Source organism: Heteronotia binoei, chromosome 7, assembly GCF_032191835.1.
Source record: "Heteronotia binoei isolate CCM8104 ecotype False Entrance Well chromosome 7, APGP_CSIRO_Hbin_v1, whole genome shotgun sequence".
NCBI classification, from domain to species: Eukaryota; Metazoa; Chordata; class Lepidosauria; order Squamata; family Gekkonidae; genus Heteronotia; species Heteronotia binoei.
The window spans coordinates 30,241,225-30,262,940 of NC_083229.1; the positions used below are offsets into that span (position 1 = coordinate 30,241,225).

General features: G+C 40.0%; 1 protein-coding gene across 6 annotated transcripts in view; it reads left to right on the forward strand.

Moving 5' to 3' along the window:
• Window positions 1-21,716, forward strand: part of CSMD3 (CUB and Sushi multiple domains 3) — a 933,126-nt gene that overhangs the window by 474,388 nt on the left and 437,022 nt on the right. For 5 of the 6 annotated variants that reach the window (XM_060243303.1, XM_060243304.1, XM_060243306.1 and 2 more), the window contains one exon: window positions 13,856-13,933. The exons of the other annotated variant lie outside the window; for it this stretch is intronic. In XM_060243303.1, the coding sequence (XP_060099286.1) occupies window positions 13,856-13,933 (78 nt within the window). The remainder of the gene's footprint in view (window positions 1-13,855; window positions 13,934-21,716) is intronic. 6 annotated transcript variants of the gene reach the window in all.

Here is a 21,716-nt window from a genome sequence, read left to right on the forward strand (position 1 = left end):
AATTACGACATACTCGGAGCCCAACCACGCCCATAGCCAGTGTTCAGCACACCAATGCCCCCGAAAATACACCCCAAAGCCAGTGGTGCCGGCAGCATCCAAAACAATCTGCAACTCAGCCTTCAGCACACTACCTATCTTAATCTTAGCCCTAACAACATGCTCCAAACCGTGCACTGACTGCAAATTTGAGCCAGAAAACGGGGTACGAGGACCTTGATAAAGAATTCTAAACCCTCGGGGAAGCCCTTCCCACAAATAACGTCTCTCATCTACACGTGGATAATCCTGCAACCACTCTCTAAGAACCCTCAGCTGAATGGGCTGGGCCCCTAATTCCAGGATACTAGCTAGGCTCACCCCCAGGCCGCTTGTTGGCCCCATTTGGCTTGGACCTATTACAGGCCATAAAGGCATGGGGGCCGCCACACCACGGACATTCATGCCGTTACCCACAGGCCTTTTTGGCGCACACACCTTGGGAGGTAAACTCCCAGCAAAGCAGCCGTGGCTGAACCAACTGCCCTGCCGCCATGCGGGTGCTAGCAGAATGAACCATCTTCTGAACCAGATGACCGCTATCGGATCTATCGCCTACGGTCAGTTTAGCAGGTGCCATAAGCTGCAACCAAAGCTGCTGATTAATCAGGTCCCACAGGAGACCAAAATTAACAGCTGCTTGCATACAGAATTGTTCATTGTATTGTAAATTGTTGTACACACAATAAATAATATAACAATACTGGAAGGGGGGGCGGCCCACCACGGCTGGGCCCTGGCAATAACCCTTGCATAAATGAGGAATCCCGGTAGCCAATTCGACCACGACCTATCAACCTTTCTCCACTTCAACTTCTCTTTGTCCTTCTCATCCAGCTCCTCTTTGGACTTCTTTTCCAATTCCCTGTATAAAAGGCTGAAAACGTTTACGTATTCCCCTATTAATATCTTCTTCCTAGTTGCCACTGTAAGCTGGTCACCCAGCGGCATAGCCGGCTCCCCGAAGGATAGTGCATGAAAAGCCACTGCGCTATAAGGGACTGGGGGGTGAGAAGGGAATCCCCAACTCCCACACTGTTGCGTAGCCCCAAGCAAAAGGCAAAGGGGGGGTTGCTGCCAGCCCCATGGCAGCATGCTCCCTGCTGCCGAAGACCCGGCAGCCCACACGCTACAGGCCTGCCCTACTCCCCCTGACCCCGTGGGCCAACAAAAAAGAAGGAGAACCACTAAACTGATTCGGTGTCATAACTGAAGGCCCTTGTTGACTTGTGGATGGGCCCCCGCCCACATGGGGCAACCCTGTGGCTAAAGGCAACCTTGCTGCCCTGGAACCTGGTATAACACCCGGGCCCAAGGGGCCCCCAAGGCCACCATACCCCTTTGTTGTGCGTGAGACTTACCTTCCATATCACGAGGTACCACCACAACCACCTCAGGCTCCTCCCACTGCTCGTTGTCCAAAGGCACCACCTCGCTCCTGCTACTACTGACTTCCTCGCCTCCCTGTAAGGCAGAAAGCTGCGCGAGCATCTCTTTTTGGACGGTTATGGTGGCGGCCCTGTTGAAACCCTTAAGCCCTCCGATGCACCCCAGCCGCTCCTCCGATGCACGGCCGAAGCTCCTCCCGCCGCTGTTGCAGTGCACACGGCTCCCCTGGCATGTAAAGACACACCAAAGATCCAACTGAAGCTTACCCACGCGCCGCTCAGGCCTCGCAGAACGCTGATGTGCGGCTGATCGGGCCGATAGCGGCAATTCTGAATGTGCAACGGGAGGTGGGGCCGGCCTTATAAGGCCGCCCACGCCCCCGCTCACAGCAAGGAAGAGTCCACTGTCTCCTCCTTCCGGGGAGGCAATGGACGACCCCCAGCCTAAAGCGTCCGATTGGCCGCTCGGCTAGGCGGGAGCTGAATTGTCCCTGATCAGCATATGTTCCGAAAGAGAAGGATTTCTATGAGTTCCTTTTTGATGACTGTACTGGTATTTTTCCTGAGTTTGTTGATGTAACTTAATGCATGTTGCCGGCTTTTATAGAGAATCCAGTAAACTGAATACAGATTGGAAATCAATTTAAAACTATAGAATCTGTCTGTCTATCAATCTATCTGTCATTTAGCATCTTTCTGTCTGTCATCTGTCTATCACCTATCATCTTCCATCATGAAAATACTTTTCTCAGTGTTGGATTCTAGAGTCCTTATATTTTAAAAATATCTGGAGGAAATCCAATAGCAAAGTTATTTCTTTATAATTATTGTGATTATAATGATTGTGGTCAGAGAACCAAACATAACTGCACCAAGTGAAAACATGGTTACAGTTTATTGAGTTAATTATCTGCAACTAGGTTTTTAATATTTTTATATAATGGCTTTAAAATGAGTACCCAGCTTGCTGGGGGGAAAGTGTAGATGACTGGGAAAGGCAATGGCAAACCACCCTGTAAAAAGTCTGCCGTGAAAACGTCATGATGTGATGTCACCCCAGAGTCGGAAACTACTGGTGGTTGCACAGGGGACTACCTTTACCTTTTTTATAATGGCTTTTACAGCAATTTTAGGGATTTATGACTCTAATACATTTTCACTTTCTTTTCTACACACTCAACTCCATAACTGATTTTAATTCCTGGATTTACATTTCCCCCCTGGGGCAGTTTATGTGATTCCAGGATATATTGGCAGTCATTTATGTTCTGTCTGGGAAGATGATTGGTGAAAAGATCATCCCATTCTGAGTCTATTGCAGCAAAATAAAACAAAAGCTCAGTGGCACCTTAAGGACTAACAATGTTTATTTCAGTGTGAGGTTTTGTATGTCACATCTCACTCAGATATATTCCTGTTTCAGCAAGGGAAAAAACGTGAATTGAATAGACAAGCACTTAATCATATTTTGTACTTGTGGTCTGCTTGGGTGATTGCTTCGTCATGGACACACCAGCAAATCTGGGGAAGCGTCAGGTTTGTAGAAAAATATGAATGTTTAAAAAAGGGATGATAAGTATATATTTTTTAAAAAATCTGCATTTGCAGGCATTTCAACAATAAAACTTCAAGTACTCTTGTGTCTAAGCTCTGGAGGGAACATATTGTGAGATCTTGATCAACAGTGCACGGCCTTTCCATTTGCCCTTTTCAGGCAGGCATCCTCACACCAAAGGACTCTCCAACCTTCCCTTGCCTTTGGGACTAGTGGGAGAGCAGTGAGGCACTGAAATGATGTTGCATTAGGTATCAATGCCATGTTTAGGCAAAAATTCTAGATGGCATTGGTGCATCAGAAGACCGTAGAGTTTCCAGAGCATTGGCTGACAACCCACCCCCACCCCCCACTCATGTTTGATTTTTTTTTTTTTTGCCTGACACAAAACCATGGCCATCCTTTATCCTCCTGGGGTTTAGTACAAAACCATGGCCATGCTTTACACTCCTGGGGGTTTTGCATCCACATGCAGTGGAATCTGGAAAGGAGGTGTATGCCCTCTCCTCAACTTCTGGCTATGCACCTAGCACCTCATTAGAAAGCTACAAGATCCTTGTTGAATCTGTGTAAGTTAAACTCTTTGAGTATCAAGTCATGTTCAAGGTTTTGGTGTTGACCTTTAAGGCCTTGAGTGGTCAGGGGCCAACATATCTGCAGGGCTATCTCTGCTATGTCCCTGGGAGAACATTATGTTCCTTAAAAACCAAACTAGCAGTGATCCCTAGCCTCAGTGATGTTCGGCTGTCCTCAACCAGGGTCAGGGCTGTTTTAGTTCTGGCCTCAACCTGGTGGAACACTCTACCAAACATCATCAGGGCTCTGCAGGATGTTATGCAGTTCCTTAGGGCCTGCAAGGTAGAGATATTTTGGCAGGCTTTTGGTTGAGGGCAGCTATGGTCCCTATTCTGGCTGGCACTCTCCTCCTCCTTGTGTTATGAGATCACTTGTCTCTCCCCCCTCCATGCCTGCAAGGTGATCACAGTCCAGAACTGAGGGGAGGGGAGATTTCTCCACTTGATACATTTTGGATCATTCCTTAGTATTATTTTATCCCTACTCTGTATTTTAATGTTTACTATATTGTATATCACCCAGAGCCCTGCAGTAGGAGGAACTGGGAGATCCATAGAATATAATAAATAAATAAAGCACAATAAAATAATAAGGCTCTTAGTGTCTGACCCTTTGCCAGCGGAACAAACAGAGAACTTCTTTGAGTTAATGATTTTATTTAAAAAAAAATCATAATTCTCTTTTATTAGACAAGAACTTGATAAATAGATATAGATGCTAATTAATCCTACAATTAAGGAAAAAGAAAATGTGCAAAAAAATTCAGGTCTCCTAATATTACTCAACTTTAGCTAAATACATTAACTTTAGGCAACTCGGGTTTTATCTGACTGGCAGAAAGATAATTGAAGTTTGAAAGCCCATCGTGCACACTTAGGTATCTCACCTAAGATCTTCTCTGGCTGGAAGCCCACAACAGAAAGCATGACTAGCTTCTTATATGACACTTTTTTATAGAGGTGACAAATATTTATTTCCTTGGGGTAAAATGTTTGATCCCAAAAGTGATTATAAAGATAAGCATTTAGTTGACTTGGAATACATATTGATGACTCTCATTGCATTCTCAAATGGGGTTGCCAGCTCTAGGATGGGGACTACCTGGAAGTTTGGGAGGTGGAGCCCAGGGATGGAGGGGTTTAGTGATGGGTGGGACCTCAGCAGGGTATAATGTCATAGAACCTGCCCTCCAAAGCAATAATTTTCTCTAGGGGAGAAATCTATTGTAATAGCAATCATCAGGTGCCACTTGTTCACAATTAAGGAACAAAAAATGGAGGTGAGTGGTTGAACATAGGAACACTTAGTCACATAAGATGACAGACAGTCATACAGGAAGCTCAGCTGGGAAGATGAGGGAGGGAGAAGGCAAGAGCAGGTGATGAGCAAGGAAGAGAAAGCAGAAGTGGGGGAAAGGATGGGATCCTTTTTATCTGTAGTATGTTGACAGTGCATCCAGTGGCTTACTCAAGTCATGTTAGTCAATTTCCATATATCTGTAGTGATCATTTCAGTCCAATATTCTGTGATATCATAAAAAATTGCTTACATTGTGCAGTTTAGAAAATAAAATAAAAATCACATTGTAAAAAAAGTAAAATATGATTGGAGCTGATGGAACAAATTAGTTACAACGGGATTTGTGAGAATAACTAAGTACTGGGGCCATTGTGCCAGCATCTGCCTGTTTAGACTTGTCACTAAATTCAATGAATCTGAACATAGTCTTGATGGAAGAACTGATTGTATTCCCCCCCCAGACTAATTTTTAAGTTGGGTTTTTTTTAAAAGTATTAACAGTCTTAATGAAATATGCTGTTCAGTGTGCAAACTTTGTAATAGACCTTAGCTATAAAAGTTATCAAAAGTATATGTCTTAATTTAGTTTTATTATAGATGTTGAATGAGGGTTTTCATATTTTTTATAAAATATATCTTGTATTGAACTATATCAAAATAATGCTCATCATGTTTGTTATAACTTCCAGCAGGTTTTCATTTGAAAAAGGCAGTAGAGTGGCAATATTTATAATATATTGTTTTGTTGACAACCTAGTGCAGTGATATTCTTTACAGTTTCAGTTAGGCGCCCATATAAGTTACTTCCCCCATAGGCTACGCAACAAATTGTTTTCCCCTTCTGAAGTTGCTCATTAGTGTTCCTTAAACTCAAATAAGAGTCAAGAGAGACATTCAAAGCTACAAATTCAATTATATATATATATAGCACATGTCATATTGAGTTTTCTTATTTGACAGTTTTGTGATGTATAATTTTAGAATTATTCATTATTCTTAATGTTTCTTTTCTTATAACATTTTGTACTCATTAGAGCCAAAGGAAAAATGCCACATTTGAACATAGTAGGTGTGTGCAAATAAGTCCTTTCATACAGTGTAATTCACTGAACCATACTAAACTGTCTACTGAGCTATAATAGTATTTTATTTTATTTTATGAATAGTTAGCAGTACATCGTTGTGGTACAGAGGGTTGGTAAGTGTGACCTATGGGCATTCATCTATATATCTCCTGCTGTTTCCTGTTCCCAGTCAAGAGTTTCTGTGATTTGCTTCTTATTCTATGAAAATAATCAGTATGGAACTGTTTATAATGTTACATATGGAGACGAGATAATAGTAACTCAATGAGCAGAGCTGTAAATAGAGAAGGTACAGAGGGTGCAAGTGCACCCCTAGGAAGAAAAACTGGCATGTAAAATCCTTACCAAAATTAAAATAAAAATCAACTTTACCATTCATTCAGAAACAAAATATTTCCCAACTTGGAAGGATGGTCATGGGGATATGGAGTGGTGCAATATTACTTGCACCATTGTGCCACTTCTGAGGAAAACTGGAAGTGACATAGGGTAGCTCAAGGAATCTACAAAGCCTCTTTGGCAAAATCATAGAGTTCTCAGTGTTTCCTAGAGCTACTGTACATCATTTCCTTTTTTTTTCACTGGCCATTTTGTTTGTTGACAAAACTCGCCACACAAAACAACACTCTAAAAACAGGGGTGTCAAACATGCATCAGGCTGCTATCAGGCCCCAAGCAATTGGCTGTCATCTGTTTCCTTTCCCCTTCCTTTTGCTTCCTTCTGCATAACAGTTTGCTTTGCCAGGCTTACTCAATTGCACAGGAGTTACAGAGCAAAACCTCTATTTCTCCACTGTCTGAGGCTCCTCCCTTGTGGAGGAAAGGGGGAGAGGTAGAGCTTGTTATGCCAGGCTCTCTCAATCGCACAGCAGAGCCAAGCCTCTCTTCCTTCTGTTGGCTGAGGCTTCTCCCTGGGGAAGGAAGGAAAGAGCCAGAGTTCCCTTTGCCTAATTCCCTTGATTCCATGGGAGAGATATATAAAAAGCACCTTTAAGACCAACAAATGCTAATGCTTTAAGCATGTTTTACAGGTGTTTTTTTTTTTTTTAAAAAACCCATTTAATTGTGTTTTTCTGTGTCCTTTATAAAGTTTATATCTCTGCTAGCTAATCTTAAATCTACCTGATCTGAAAACACACATGGCCCGGCCCAACATGGCCCAGCCCAACAAGGTCTCATTTATGTCAGATTCGGCCCTCATAACAAATGAGTTTGACACCCCTGCTCTAAAATATATTTGTTGGGGTAGAGGTATGGGATGGATGGAACATATTTTCAGTAGTTTGTATCCCCCAAGGAGGACAATTATTTGCAGCTCTGTCAATGTCTAAACATCAGTGCAATCCCATGCAGAGTCATTCCAATCTAAATTTATGAAGGAGACTGATACAAAGCGGATGCAGTTGCTTGGGAAGGGTCACCATTCCTCTACTGTTTAGTTCTTTGTTCAGTCCACCAACCAATCAGTTTGCAAACAAGAGGAACAAACAATCGTCTAAATGTTGACCTCAATGAATAAGAGATTTCACCAAGGTATGGTGATGTCTCTTATTAGCTATGAGTAGCAGACTTTCAATCATCAGTACCAAGGATATAATATCTAGAGCAGAAGGACAATCCCTTAAAAATTAAAACTCAAAATATTTTAACACATTTTAGAAAAATGAGGTCCAAACACTATATGTTAAAATGAAATGGTTAAACCCAGTTTTTTTTAATAATGATACTCTTTGCAACTAGTTTGCAACTTTTTCATACCCTGTTCCTATGTAAAATGTGTGTTTTGTTCATTTTTTTTAGCAAATGTGGGGTGAACAAGAAACTTCCCATCAAGACCTTATAATGGATGGAAAATTTAGTTTCACATTAAGTTTTGTTGTTAAATTATTTTTTTAGAAAAACTTACATGGGCCCCGATTATATAGGATGTGAATGGTAAACTGCCCATACTCATGGAACAAGGGTTAATTTTCCTTGGGCTAAGGGTTTGGGAAAATCACACCTTTTATATTTATACGGCAACATACTATTTTTATAGTGACTCTTAAGTATTGTCTAGATTCCTCTGTTGCTGCATTTCCCCATTGCCTCTTTATTGTATCCCAATGTACTTCTGCTTCTCCTCTGTACTATTCCCTGTCTCTTTCTCATTCTGGTAGCCTGCTTTCTTTAAAGATTTTTCTTTCATGTACTGTATAAGGTAGGATGGAAGGGCTATTATAAGTGGGTTCTATGGATCATCTCTGTTGTTTTATCATTTCTAATATTTCTAATAAGTGATGGTACTGAATGACAACTGTAGCCCTGAAGTTTCTTGCAGAGTTTTATTTTATTTTATTATTTTATTAATTTAATTTCTATCCTGCCCTCATGAATGGGCTCAGGGTGGGTTTATACTGGAATCTCACACCATTAACCTGGATAGGAGGGAGCTACTTGAATCACCCAAGATATCTTGCTTGTAATGCCTTAATTTAAAAACAAAACAAAAAACCCTCAAGATTATATTAAAATATGTTGTTTTCTAATAGTTGGGGAGGTTATACTGTACATTTTACAGCTATTTATGGGTTTAATTTATGCTTAATTTACAGCTTGCAGGGCTGGCACTCATAGTGCCTGCTGTTTTCAAGCAGGGCCACAGTTGATTGTTGAGAATGGGGCTTCCCCCTGCTGGCCAACTGGCTGGTGTCTGGGGGGAGCTCAAAAATTGTGGGATCCCCTGCCCCCACCTGGGGACTGGCATCTCTAGTTGCCCTGCTGATGAGTGGCTGTCTCTTGTTTTACTTGTATCAGATCCCAAATGTTTTCATTATAAGTACTGGAGATCAGCTTCTAAATAAATAATACTTAACTGACATGCCAAAATTTGGTGTGTTTTAGGTGGCACAAGGAAATCTACAAATGCAGGGTATTCTCTTTTATCAGCAGCTCTTTCCAAAAGAGGGGGAGGGTGGCAGCTCCCTCCCTCCCTCCCCCTCCCACCCACTTGCTTTTGTAGTGCCCAGTATGGCTGTAAAAAATTATCTGGCTGTATAGAGAAAAAATTGTTGATTCATGTTGCTGGGAAATCCACTTGGTGTGAAATCATTTGTGAAGCTATTAACCTGTGTGATCAGCTTCTAAACCCAACGTGCAATCTTTCACAGTTTTTTTAAAAAATTACTTTACTATGATAGGGTTCATATCATGATTTGGCAGGCTCAGACCAAAGAGAGCATAGCTTCTATGTGGGTCGCCATCTATATATTTCAGTTGCAAATGAAGATAGCTTTCACAGTCTGGTAGGAGCAAGATAATTGTAAAATGTAATAATGTGTCTCATATACCATTTTCCCCCTAGTCATCACACTGGATTATTATATTTGTATATTTTTATTGTTTTATTTATTTGTTTATTCAATTTATATCCTGCTTTTATCCCTAATGGGGACCAGAAGTGGCTTACACATTTATCCTTTTCTCCATTTCACCCTTACAACAAATGTGTGAGGCAAACTGAGAAAGAGTGGCTCAAAGTGGAAGAGCATTTTAAGATCTCATCCATGGTTTATGCCTAGCCTATAGACTTTGCAATTTAGAAACTTTAAGATGTATAAAAAGAACAAAATATACACTGTACAACAGATCATACCACTTGTGTGATGTATACAAACTCACACCTCTATCAGTCATTGGAAGAATGTAGTTCAGAATGTTAAAATTCCGTTTCAAACAGCCATGAAGTTCCTGAATAAATGCCTCAAGAAACTATTGAAGATACTTAACATTTTCACCCAAGACATCTTTTAATTCACAGCTAATTCTGTATCTCAGTCAAAACCTACATAATTTTTGAATAAACTGTATATATAATACTCTAGAATGGGGCCCGGGAATAGAACACACTGCTGTTTTAATTATTTGGGGTTATTTTATGATTATTGAGAACTGTCCATCTTTATATGACTGTAAAACCATCTTCCTTCCTTCCTCTGATCTTTGGAATTTTTCAAATAGTTAATTTTCTTTAAGTGTGAGATTAGCATCTATTGTGGAAATGGGGGGGGGGGAGGTAAATATAATGTACTTCTAAAGTTTAGAGAAAGAAAACCCATTAAACTGAGGAAACTATGCTCAATAGTTACAAGTGCATGCATATATTGGACTTATACCAGGTTTTGTTCCCTTTCTTTACATTTCATTTTATAACCCAGAAGGGCATCAATGAACCAAGACATCCATATTTAAAGTAGTTATTTGGACAGTGAAATTTTAAGATTAACTAACTCTCAACAGTCCTGATTATTTTGTGCTCCTGGAACTCATTCAGTGCTCATCAGACTGTTATTTGGGTTTGTAGTGGATTTACAAAGTCATATAAGTTTGTAGATATTTCTCCATTGTCTGTGGGTGGCCTGATTTTGCTTCTTTTGTGGGTAGTATGGAATCAGATATTTTACTATTAGATACAGTGATTCTCTACAGGCTGTTTTAATCCAAGACTGATATAATGCCATGAAACCAGTCAGTAATTCTTATATTTTTATAAAGTTGATTCCAGTAGCATCTTTAAGACCAACAAAGTTTTATTCACAATGTAAGCTTTTGTGTGCTAAAAGCATACTTCATCACACAACAGTATGGGGTGGAATTACCAGTCCTATATATAGAGAGAGTGGGCAGTGAACTAGAATGCAAAATAGTGAAAACTTGTTTTAGCAAATTAAAATAATAGCAAGTTGGAGTCTAGCACTTGTCAACCTGGGTTGACCCTGGGTGACAATTGCCAGACTCCAACTTGCTATTCTTTTAATCTGTTTAAACAATTATCACTATTTTGTATACTAGTTCACTGTCCACTCTCTATATACATAGGACTGCTAATTCCAGGGCTTTTGTTGTAGAAAATGCCCAGCAGGAACTCATTTGCATATTAGGCCACACCCCCTGTTATCACCATTGTTTCACATAGGGATTTTTTGTAGAAAAAGCTCAGCAGGAACTCATTTGTATGTTAGGCCACACACCCTGACACCAAGCCAGCTGGAACTGTGTTCCTGCTTTAAAAAACAAACAAACAAAAAACCAACCTGGCTAATTCCATCCCATACTGTTGTCTGATGAAATGTGCTTTTAGCACGCAAAAAGCTTACATTGTGAATAAAACTTTGTTGGTCTTAAAGGTGCTACTGGAATCCAACTTTGTTCTGTTGCTTCAGACCAACACGGCTGCCCACCGCTTATATTTTATATTATCCCTGCATTATCTTGTTACAGACACTACTTATATAGCATATTACAGGAGACCAAAAAGGCATTCTATAGTTGGATCATGATCCATTTAAAATATATTGACCACCATGAGACATGTGCAGCCCAATTACACATACAACTACTTGCAAGTAACTTCCACCATTTTCACTGTGACTTACTTCCATGTAAATGTGCGTTCAGCTGCAGCCATAAGCACATATTTATTTTTCTTAGTGAAATCAGTGAGATTTTAACCTGCTTAATTCTCTATAGACCATGCCTCTTACTTTATTTTGGTTATTTTTTTCTCTAGACCTTTTTCTTTCTTGTGATTCCTCTCTTCTTTCCTTATTCTGCGTTCTTCGCTTCACAGCTGCTTTAAAACAGCTGCAAAATACCTAATTCCTAGTTTTTGAAGGGGAAAAAAACCTGCTGAAAAATTGAAATGTCACCCTTTTGCCAAATTACAGCACAAACACATATGTTTCAAGGAGAGAGAATAAATGGTCTAATTAAAAAGCAGAATAGCTGATGTTATATTTTAAAGGAAAGGTAAATAAAAATTAGCCAATTAAAAATGCTTAAATATTGATGTAATTATGGTGCTTATCACATGACAAAAGAGATATGTAAAGCTTGATTTGGTAAATAATATAATTAATTTAGGATTAGCTTTACACATGAAGCACACTTTGTGATAGCAACACAATTATTTCTGTCCTTAAGTGAGGTAGTAAACCTTGTTGAATTCATTGAGATTTGCTTAGGGTGGCACTCAGAAAAATTAACACATTGTGATTAGGAAAAAAAAAATACAGTTCTCTTCAGTCTCTCATGCTTCATCCTACAAGCATAGCCAGCTTCAAGAGGGGGTTAGATAAAAATATGGAGCAGAGGTCCATTAGTGGCTATTAGCCACAGTGTGTGTGTGTGTGTGTGTGTGTGTGTGTGTGTATATACATATACATATATATATATATATATATATATACATATATATATATATATATATATATATATATATATATATATATATATATATATATATATATATATATAAATTTTTGGCCACTGTGTGATACAGAGTGTTGGACTGGATGGGCCATTGGCCTGATCCAACATGGCTTCTCTTATGTTCTTTGTTAGACCGTGGAGGTTTTCGTGGCATTTACAAAATGTCGAACTAATAGGTCTAACATATATTTATAGACCTGTGTTTTACAGTAATTGTATGAGTTATGTTATGGAGGGGTCCAATCCGAAAGATGGTTAGAGTACAAATTCACAGGGCCAAGGTTCCCATGTGCTGGAATCTCTGCATTTATTTACTATTTTGGTACTGGGTTACCCATAGCAGACCTTGTTTGAAGCTTTTATCAGATTTGGTCATTAGAAAAGTCTTTTTCAAATTCCAGTGGATCAAAGGGCTTCTGAGAAAAGTTAATTGTATCTGATTACCCCACAACACAATTATGGCTACTCATAAAAATCTTCTAATCACAAAGGTATCAATCAAGATAAATTGGCATTGCAGCCTTATTCTCAACCCATCAGATAAGATAGAAGCTTCCACATCTGAGCCAAATATAAACCTGTTGACTTTCTCATGGTGAAGTAGCAGCCATTCCAACATGTCTTCAGACTGCATCTCACATTATTCTTATATATCCATCTAGCTGTATATTTGCAAGGACACTTTGGCGACAAATTGGAACAATGCACAACCAATTTGCTATGCTGTATCAGTGTAACTATGACTGAAATCTGCTAGAAAAGTCCTTGTGATTGAATCCATCAAGGTAGCTTTTTTTCAGAGAAGGGTTGCACACACTGAACTGATTTCCATATAGATAGGTTGTCCACGCTTTGTCTGTATCCACTACATGATATAATATTGGGATGTAAAAAGGTTACATTTCTTTTCACTTTTTTGTTGTAATTAAATATGGTTAGCAATGAGACAGAGAGAGAGAGAAGGAGAAAAAACCAATGTAGTCATGCTTTACTTAACATCGTCATTGCTTTACCATTGCTTGGGTTGGGACACTTTGAGAAATTATCAGGGGCCTGCTTGTATTGTTCTCCATGGATAGAAATTTAAGCCCATATAAAACTGTGCTACAGGCTGAAGGGGGGCACTTTTGTGTTTTAAAATGGGGAAAATGTCAGAGAAGAGTTTTAAGAAGAAAAAAACCCCCTGAGGTAACCATGATGGTTGTATCCATTAATAAGGGCAATAAACTCCTGCTAAATGACAATAAAGTTTTGGAAGTGCTGTTGCATCCCTTGTACTGAAGCCTTAGTTTTCCAAGTTCCATAATTGTACAATACAGGGACACAAAAAACAGTTATGGCATTTGGAAACTGGCATACTTCAGTCTGTCCTTACATTTTACATAAGAGGAACTGCCTTGTAATCAGAAAAAAAGAGATGTATATTCATCGTTTGTTCCTTTTTTTTTTTTTTTACATAATCCAGTTTAAATGTTTGCCTTTTGTGTAAAAGTACTCTTGTAGCCTGTAGCTGTTTTCTCCACCTATGGATATACAATATTGTTGGGAATCATTTACTTTTAAATATGCACCTCCATGATTAAAGGGGGGGGGGAATGTCAGTTGAAATGAACTCTTGTTAGACTGCATTGCCTGATACATGTTTTTGTTTTTTTCTTAACTAGTGAAAAAGGCCATAGATTTTAAATCTAGAGGATTTAAATTGTTTCCAGGGAAAGACAACAGCAACAAGTTTTCTATCTGTGAGTGTACTTTTTTGTTACTTTTTTCTAGTGAAAGAGTGAAGTTTGTGCTGTCTGTGTTGTTTGTGTATGTTTTCAATATTGTTAACATATATTGGGAAGTTAACCTGTATTAAACATTTCTTCTGCAGCCTGCATGGTGAATGTGGAAATGCAGTTGTACTCTGAAGAGTGACTTTGTGCAAAACTGGTTGCATTGGACTGTGCTATTTGGAGTTTTAATAGTCCAAATTAAAATTTAATGGCTCTACAAATAAATATTTTCCTTCTTCTAACATAAGGATTTCATTTGACATTAAATTAATCCTTCTATGATTTGTATGCCCTAACTTTTTAAAATCAAGACCACTAATACAGTGAAATCTTTACATCTAATTAGAAGTAAGCAAATTTGAGTACTTTTGGACTGATTGCCGAGTTAATATCAAAAGACAAGATGCTTGTAGATTTGTGATCAAACCTTTACAGTGATTTTGAAATGCTAATAGAAGCCCTGAACATGCTCAGTTTCAATTTTGGCTGCAGGAAGAGAAAATAGTGTGAAGTTACCTCATGTTTGGTTCCTTTCACAAACAGAAATCCCTCCTCCCTGCCATTGTTAGTGCCCATTGGGGGAAAAAGACCAACACAATATGTGGGTCTATTCCTCCCCGCCCCCCCCCCCCCCAGTAGCTAGTAATAATTAATGGACAGGTTAATGCTTAGGGATAGGATTGATGTACAGTTGAATGATACTGGGAAAGTCATAACTTTCCTGGATTTACTCCAAGTACATTTAGAATGTTAACCTCCCAGAGCTGATTCAAGATCGGTTGTGTTAATGCATAGAAATGACATATCAGTTGATCATGTATAAAGACAGATATTGCATCTCTATTCCTTAATGTAGCATGTGCAAATTACTGGGGAATATTAATATTTGACTAATCTCAGTAGAACTTTTGTTTTTCTTTTCATCACAGGTTTTTTTTTTTCCTCTAGAGAAAAGTGCAAAGGAGTTGTGGGGGTAGTTATTTGGAGTTTTACAAATGCACAGGAGATTCAGTTTTCTGGCACCTGCCTGATTTTCCTAGAATTTTCTGTAAAGCAGTTTTTTGAAGCACCCAGAGGTAGAGCTAAACCAGTTAAACACTGATCTAGTAATTCAAAGGGATACCAATCATTCCTAAACAGTTTAGTTTCAGCCTAAAGAAGTCTGCTCAACCACCCAGGAACAAAAGGTATCTGATATCTTTTAAGAGCAGCCCAAAAGACACAAACAAGTGTGAAAGCTTTTAAATTCCCTTGAACCATTAATTAGGACTGCAATGTCCCCAACAATGACATCACCCAAAAGTGACATCATTGTGTCAGTGACATCATATGTGATGCTCTGGTTTTGGGACAAAAGTCTGGGGTTTTTTGGAGTGGGTTGCCTTCAAAATCTCAAAACCAGAGTGTTGCTGTATGATGTTCCTGTTTGGGGGCAGGGTTTTCCTCACTGGCCAGCTGACCAGCAGTGGACCAAAGCCCCCCACCCCTGCTGGGTCCTGGGGGTCTGGCAACCCTATAACTTGGAACCATGCCACTGATCAGTCACATGGAGGATGTGGCATGCAAAAAATCAGGATTTGATTATGATGCATGACACAGTGTCACAGACATCCCTTTTTGGGGTGACTAGACAAGTTATGATCTAGGAAGTAATTAAAGCTATCCCGTTACCTTCCATGCCATTCTTTTACAACCAGAAAAGGGGCAGACCACATTGATTGGATTATTCCCCTGGAGAATAATAATGAGGATCCAAAGCATTGCATCCTTTTGTGGGTTTTATTATAGACCCACACACACATGCATACTCATGTGCATAAGTCTCTTTGGCATCATTCCAGTCTCCCTCCCTCCCTCCCAAAAAGGCCTTTTTCTAAGCAAAACCAAAATTGTTATGTCTTCTTTACTGGCAAAATGACTTAGAGCAACAAAGCTAGTTTCACAAAATGGCACCCTGACACTACACATCACACATATCTGTTCCTCAAAAACACAGCCATAGTCCACCAAGCTGATGGCTGAAGTGAGCCTGTCAGAATTAAATATGAAAATCTTTTGAGGCCTAGTATCTGTCACATCAGCTACCATTAACAGGAAGGAAGGAGGTGGGTGGGATGGCCAGACAGACACATCAGCTCTTTGTTATTCCACATTTAACACATGACAGGGGAGGATATGGGTGCATTTACACTACACTAAATTATGTGTTTTGCAACTGAAGTTTTGCTATTCTCACACAGCAAAAATCCAGTTGAAAAATGCACTATTTCAGGGGTGGCCAACGGTAGCTATCCAGATGTTTTGCCTACAACTCCCATCAGCCCCAGCCAGCATGGCCAATGGCTGGGGCTGATGGCAGTTGTAGGCAAAAACATCTGGAGAGCCACCATTGGCCCCTGCACTATTTAGTGTAGTGTGAATGCACCTAATGTCTGACTGTTTCACCGTACATTCAGATATCTTCTTATTGAGTCCAGAAAGCAGCTTTGTGATAGTATAAAAATGTCAACAAAACTATCTCTTATGAGTTTGTGGCCACACATTTACATTATTCTGATGTCCTATGCACTGCAGGAAAGTACCACCATAAGTGGAACAGGATGGTGGCACCCAACCTATTATCTTCACTAGCATTATTCTGGTGTTAAAAAAGGAAATAAAAGGAAATAAAAATATTAACAATAGCTCCATAATGTGTTGCTATTCTTAGGTCAGCATATGTCAGAAAACAGAGGGGCTTATGTTTGAAAGTCCAGAAATGGACAGGAGAAATCAACCTTATTTACATGATTGTAAACTGTCCCATAGCACCTTTAAGGCTAACAAATTTTATTTCAGCATAAGCTTTCAAGAACTCAGTTTTCTTTGTCAGATGTTCTCTGTTGAGTAGGGAAGCCTAAGAAAAATAAAATTAGAAGGACCCTATTCAAGTATGTGAAGTGCTTTTGAAAGGACAGAGCTGTTTGCAAATGGTTGCCATTTTGTATAGTCACTTTTCAGAGTGGAACCACTTTCAAAAGATTTAAATATATTCTATATGCATAAAATGTGTACACTCTTTTTTTTCCTTCACAAAGAAATGAAATTTGTTGAGCCTGTGTGCAACCTGGGGAGATATTGTTTGTGTCAATTACCTTACCTACACCTGCAACAGCTGTCTTGGAAGCAATTTACCAGATCTTGCATGGTGAGAGTATGCCCTTAAGAAGCTGTACTTCACTGGAATTTCTGCAGCAGATGCCCTACATGACCAAGTCAATTTGGTCAAGAAGGAGAAACAAAGTAGACAACACTGTACTTTTTTTTTTTTTAATGTGAACATATGCACTCTCAAATAGCTAGTCTGTATTGGCCCGGTTTTCTGCATGACAGAGGCTTTCCATGGTCTAAAATCTTTCTTGGCCTAACTGAAGATGCAACGGTTGAATCTGGGTCTTCAAGCTCTCCTACTAAACGATGAGTGTCTCTCTTCTTTTATAGCAGTTTTTAATATTGTTAACTCAGTCGACAAAACAGGCTCTGCTAAACAATCCCCTGAGAAATGTTTTAATATTTAGGATGTGTAATAAATTTCTGAACAGGAGAGCCTGCATTGAATTACTGGGGGAAGAACAGGAGAGAGAGGAAAGAGAAATTATTTCCCTTTCCTCTCTTATTTCTTTCCTTCCTCTGTACATGAAACAGGATGCAACAAGTCGATGCATTGATTTTTTTTCTGAGCTTCTATATGACCAAAGAGTCCGCAGAAAAATTTCAAACAGAAAAAATATATATTGCCTCATCTTTCTTTTGTGGAAATCAGTGAACGAATATAGAAGGCAGTTGGACAACTGGTATAACTTTTTTTTTTGCACTGCTATAGCTAAAGCCATTTTGTTCATAGTTTAACATTTCCATTTGATTATTCCATTGCTACTAACCTCCAGCCTTGATGTTACTGAATTTTATTATGTCATCTACTGCTATTGTTTAGTTCAGTAGGTACTGGGTAGTATATAGCAGAGATCTGGGCCAAATAACTTGCCATCTTCAATACAGGCACCTATTTTAGGATAAGTAATAGGAAGTTAGCACTATTCATAGGGTGTATATTTTTATTTTATTTTATTTTATTTTTCATTTATAGTCCATCTTTGTCAGTGGAACTCAAGGCAGATTACAAGTACAATATAACTATTCAGCAAGTTTATTACAAAATATGGTAACATTGGAATATATTTGATTCTCACTTTGGCCAAATCTGTGAATCTAGAGAATGGAACATACAAGATAGATCTTTCTACAGAGCTGGGGTAGGGGGAGTCCAGAGTTGCAGGAAATCATACTAACTACCCAAATAATAAAAGCAGCAGCTGTAGCTTTGAAAAATGAATGTTTCTAAGCAACAGTGTTTCTAGGCAACATTGTCAGTCTTGCAGCCTTGGTTTCTGACAGTAAAAGGTGAGAGGGGCAGGGCTCTTTCCAGTGCTGTTTTGGCCTTTGAAGCCAAACATTAGAGCAAGGCCTGGCAGCAACTAACAAGCAACCTGGTGCCGCTTAACTTGCATGACTTACCCAGGCATAGCTGCTTTCCGCTGTTCAGTAACAGCCAGTCCACAAAATCCAGTGCTTGGTAGTAGAGATTCAGATTAAGATCTGGAAGATCTTAATTACAATCCCCTCTCTGTCATAGTGTTTACTGGGTGACTTTGGACCAGTTACATGTTCTCAGCCTAGCTTACCTCACAAGGTTGTTGTAAGGATAAAATAGAGAGGAGAATTATGTAAGCTGTGAATGAAAGTGGGAAATAAATAAAGTAAATGCATAATAAATATAGTTGGAGATGGGGGAAAGATAAAAAGTAGCATGGTTGGTGGGTGAGGACGAGAGCAACAAGCAGGAAAAGTGGGGATTTGGAGGCCGACAGGAAGAATAAACAAGGAAATGGAGAGCAGGGATACACAGGAAAGTGAAGTGTCCTTTGCAAGTCCTGTGAAGGAAAACTGGGTATAGCATGGCTTGCACAATTAGGGCATAGTTTTTTGTTCCTCAGATAGAGGCTGCCAGAGGGAGGGAGGGAGAGAAAACTGAAGATGGGGGAGATAGAGGTAAGTTGGCTGCGGAGGAGGAGAAGGAGGAATCAGGAAAAGTTGAAAAGCTATTGGGGTTTTCAGGGAAGCGAAAGAGAAAATTGTGGTGTAGGAGAAATGAGATGCCCCCACAAGGCCTTGCGCATTGCATGCTTGTTTAAATCGAACAGAAAAAAAACATTGATGTATACGATTGGGGCACGTCCAGGCCCATGAACATTTCCAGGGAAGTCTAACAAATCTTCTATACAGCATTTTTCTTATTTGCATTTTTTGGAAAGGTTAGATTTATTTTTCTTTTGATGTTCAAAACCCACTCCCAGTACAGGGTTGTCGGCTCCCAGCAGGGAACCTTCCTCACGTGTGCTTTGTGTGCAGGGTGTGATGACGTCACCCAGAAGTGATGCTATCATGCCAGGCACGTAGTGGGGGGAATTCTCTAGCACTTGGGGGGGGGGGGTATAACTCAGAGATCCGAAATCCAGTCTTTGCCAAACATGGAAGGTGGGTGGAGGAGGGCCTGCTGAAGATTCCCTGTGAGTTTGGTGCCTCTAAATCATGAGGCGGCTGTTCTATCACCTCCCAAACCAAACAAACCAAATGAATATTGAACAGGAAATCGAAACAAACCACAAACCAACACAAACTACCAGTTTGGGTAATCAAACGAACTATGAACCAACATGAACCACCATTTCCCCCGTTCATGCCTATCCCTATTTCTCATCTGGCTCAGTGGGTGAAAAAAAAGGGCAGGATCTCAGATAGCAAGTGCTGGGAAATACTTTGCAGAGACCCTGCAGAACTGCTGCAATCCGAGCAAATGATACTGAGGTTTCAGTACAAGTGGTATGATTCCATTTAAGACAGCTTGGTATGACAAAGGCTCCAGAGAGCTCTAGGCCGCTTTGAAGCTAAGCTACTGCAATTGTGTCCAATTTCACACATGACAAGGCCTTTCTTATCTTTGATTTTGGTCACAGCCTTTTTCTCCAGGTTGCTGGCAACCCTACAAGCCCTGCCTTTTCAGCTGGGGCTTGTGTCTCCAACTCTGTTGGGTCCTTGAACAAAGAGAGGACTGCCATGGGATCATCTCCTTATAATTTGTTCCTGCTGAGGAAAAACAGTCATTAAGGAACATTAACATCCTTTTGTCAAAGGCCTTGTTTCCACTGGGTGATTGCAGACCGGCACTTTGGGCTGACTCAAAGACGGCTCTGAAATCGACCCCAAAATTCCTTCCACACAAAAACATCCGCCACCCTTCCCCGTCCTGAATTCACCCCATCCTCCAGCCTCCCCAAGCTGGCTCAAAAAGCTACCGCTTTTGAATGGTAACAAATTTCTGAGCCGACAGCCAGTGACCCCATTGGGGTCTGGAAGCAGCATGCGAGGCAACTTGATTGTGTGAAAGCGCCAAGCCACCTCAAGCCTCTTCCACCTTCCCCCCCACTTGGAAACTTTTGGGAGCACTTGAGTGCTTAACTTGTTGGGGGAAGAAAAAGCGGTCTGGCTTCTGAGGCAGCTCCGCGTCTGGAAGTGCCTGGCCGCGTGGCAGATGGGATGCAGGCACTTTGCTGGCGAGCGTGTGGAGGCTTTGGGATGGCTCTTATTGAGCCAGCCCAATTCGAGATGCCTCCCAGCCACCCCAAACTGCCAGTCTGTTATCACCCACTAAGTATCAGTTTAAAGCCAAATAATACTGAGAGAGCAGTTTTCAGAACAGGCAGCAGTGTTTACAACAACATGACTAAATTCTGTCAGATTAAAACAATTACTATGTCTTTGCTGAATTGTAGATGGGATCATTGTAGTCTTTTGAATAGTGTTCGGTCAGCCAGTTCTGTTTATCAAGCAAGCGGAAGGTATGTTTTCAGTTAAAGTAAATTGTATTACATTACTGTTTGTCAAAGCTTCATTTTAGGAACAAACAAAAGATTAAAAACTATCAAATAACATGATCCTTGATCTTGGTATAAATGTCTGCCATGCCATCAATCTGTCACTAAATGGAGTACATTAATAGATGTATACAAATGAATAATTAAAAGTAAATGTCTTGGAAAGACCTTATTATCAAGACGTCAGAAAAGCACTTTCTCTCCCTTCTTTTATGGATGTTCTTTCTTTAGAATTTTGTTTATGCCTTATGAGTAAAAAATGGAGCACATGAATAATAGAATAATTTTATAACGAGTTTTACTGTCTCAAAGCACACTTTTAAAGCTATGGGGGTCATGGGGCCTAGTTATATTATTTATATGGGTAGATCCTTGTTGCAACAATGACAGATAGATGGTGAAATAAAGGTTGAAATTTGCTAATGGACAGATGTAGGGTTGATAACCCCCTTCTCCTGGTGGAGGCAGGGGTCTTCTGCTGCCAAACCCTGCTATCCCACCACCGATCAGCTGGCTGGTGAGGAGAATTTACCCTGAAAAAGAAAAAGTTGTAGCTGAAATGCAGCAACATACCTATTACCTCACTGCCCATGTGACCTAGCAGCGACATCATCATGTCAAGGACATTGGGGGCAATGCTCTTGTATTTGGGCAAAGCTCTATGGTAGAAGCCAAATTTACCATAGAGTTTTTGCCAAAATATCAGAGCTTCACCCTGACATCCCCAACATGAATAGTGACACAGGTACATTGATGAAAAGTGGCTGGACCTCCCTCTT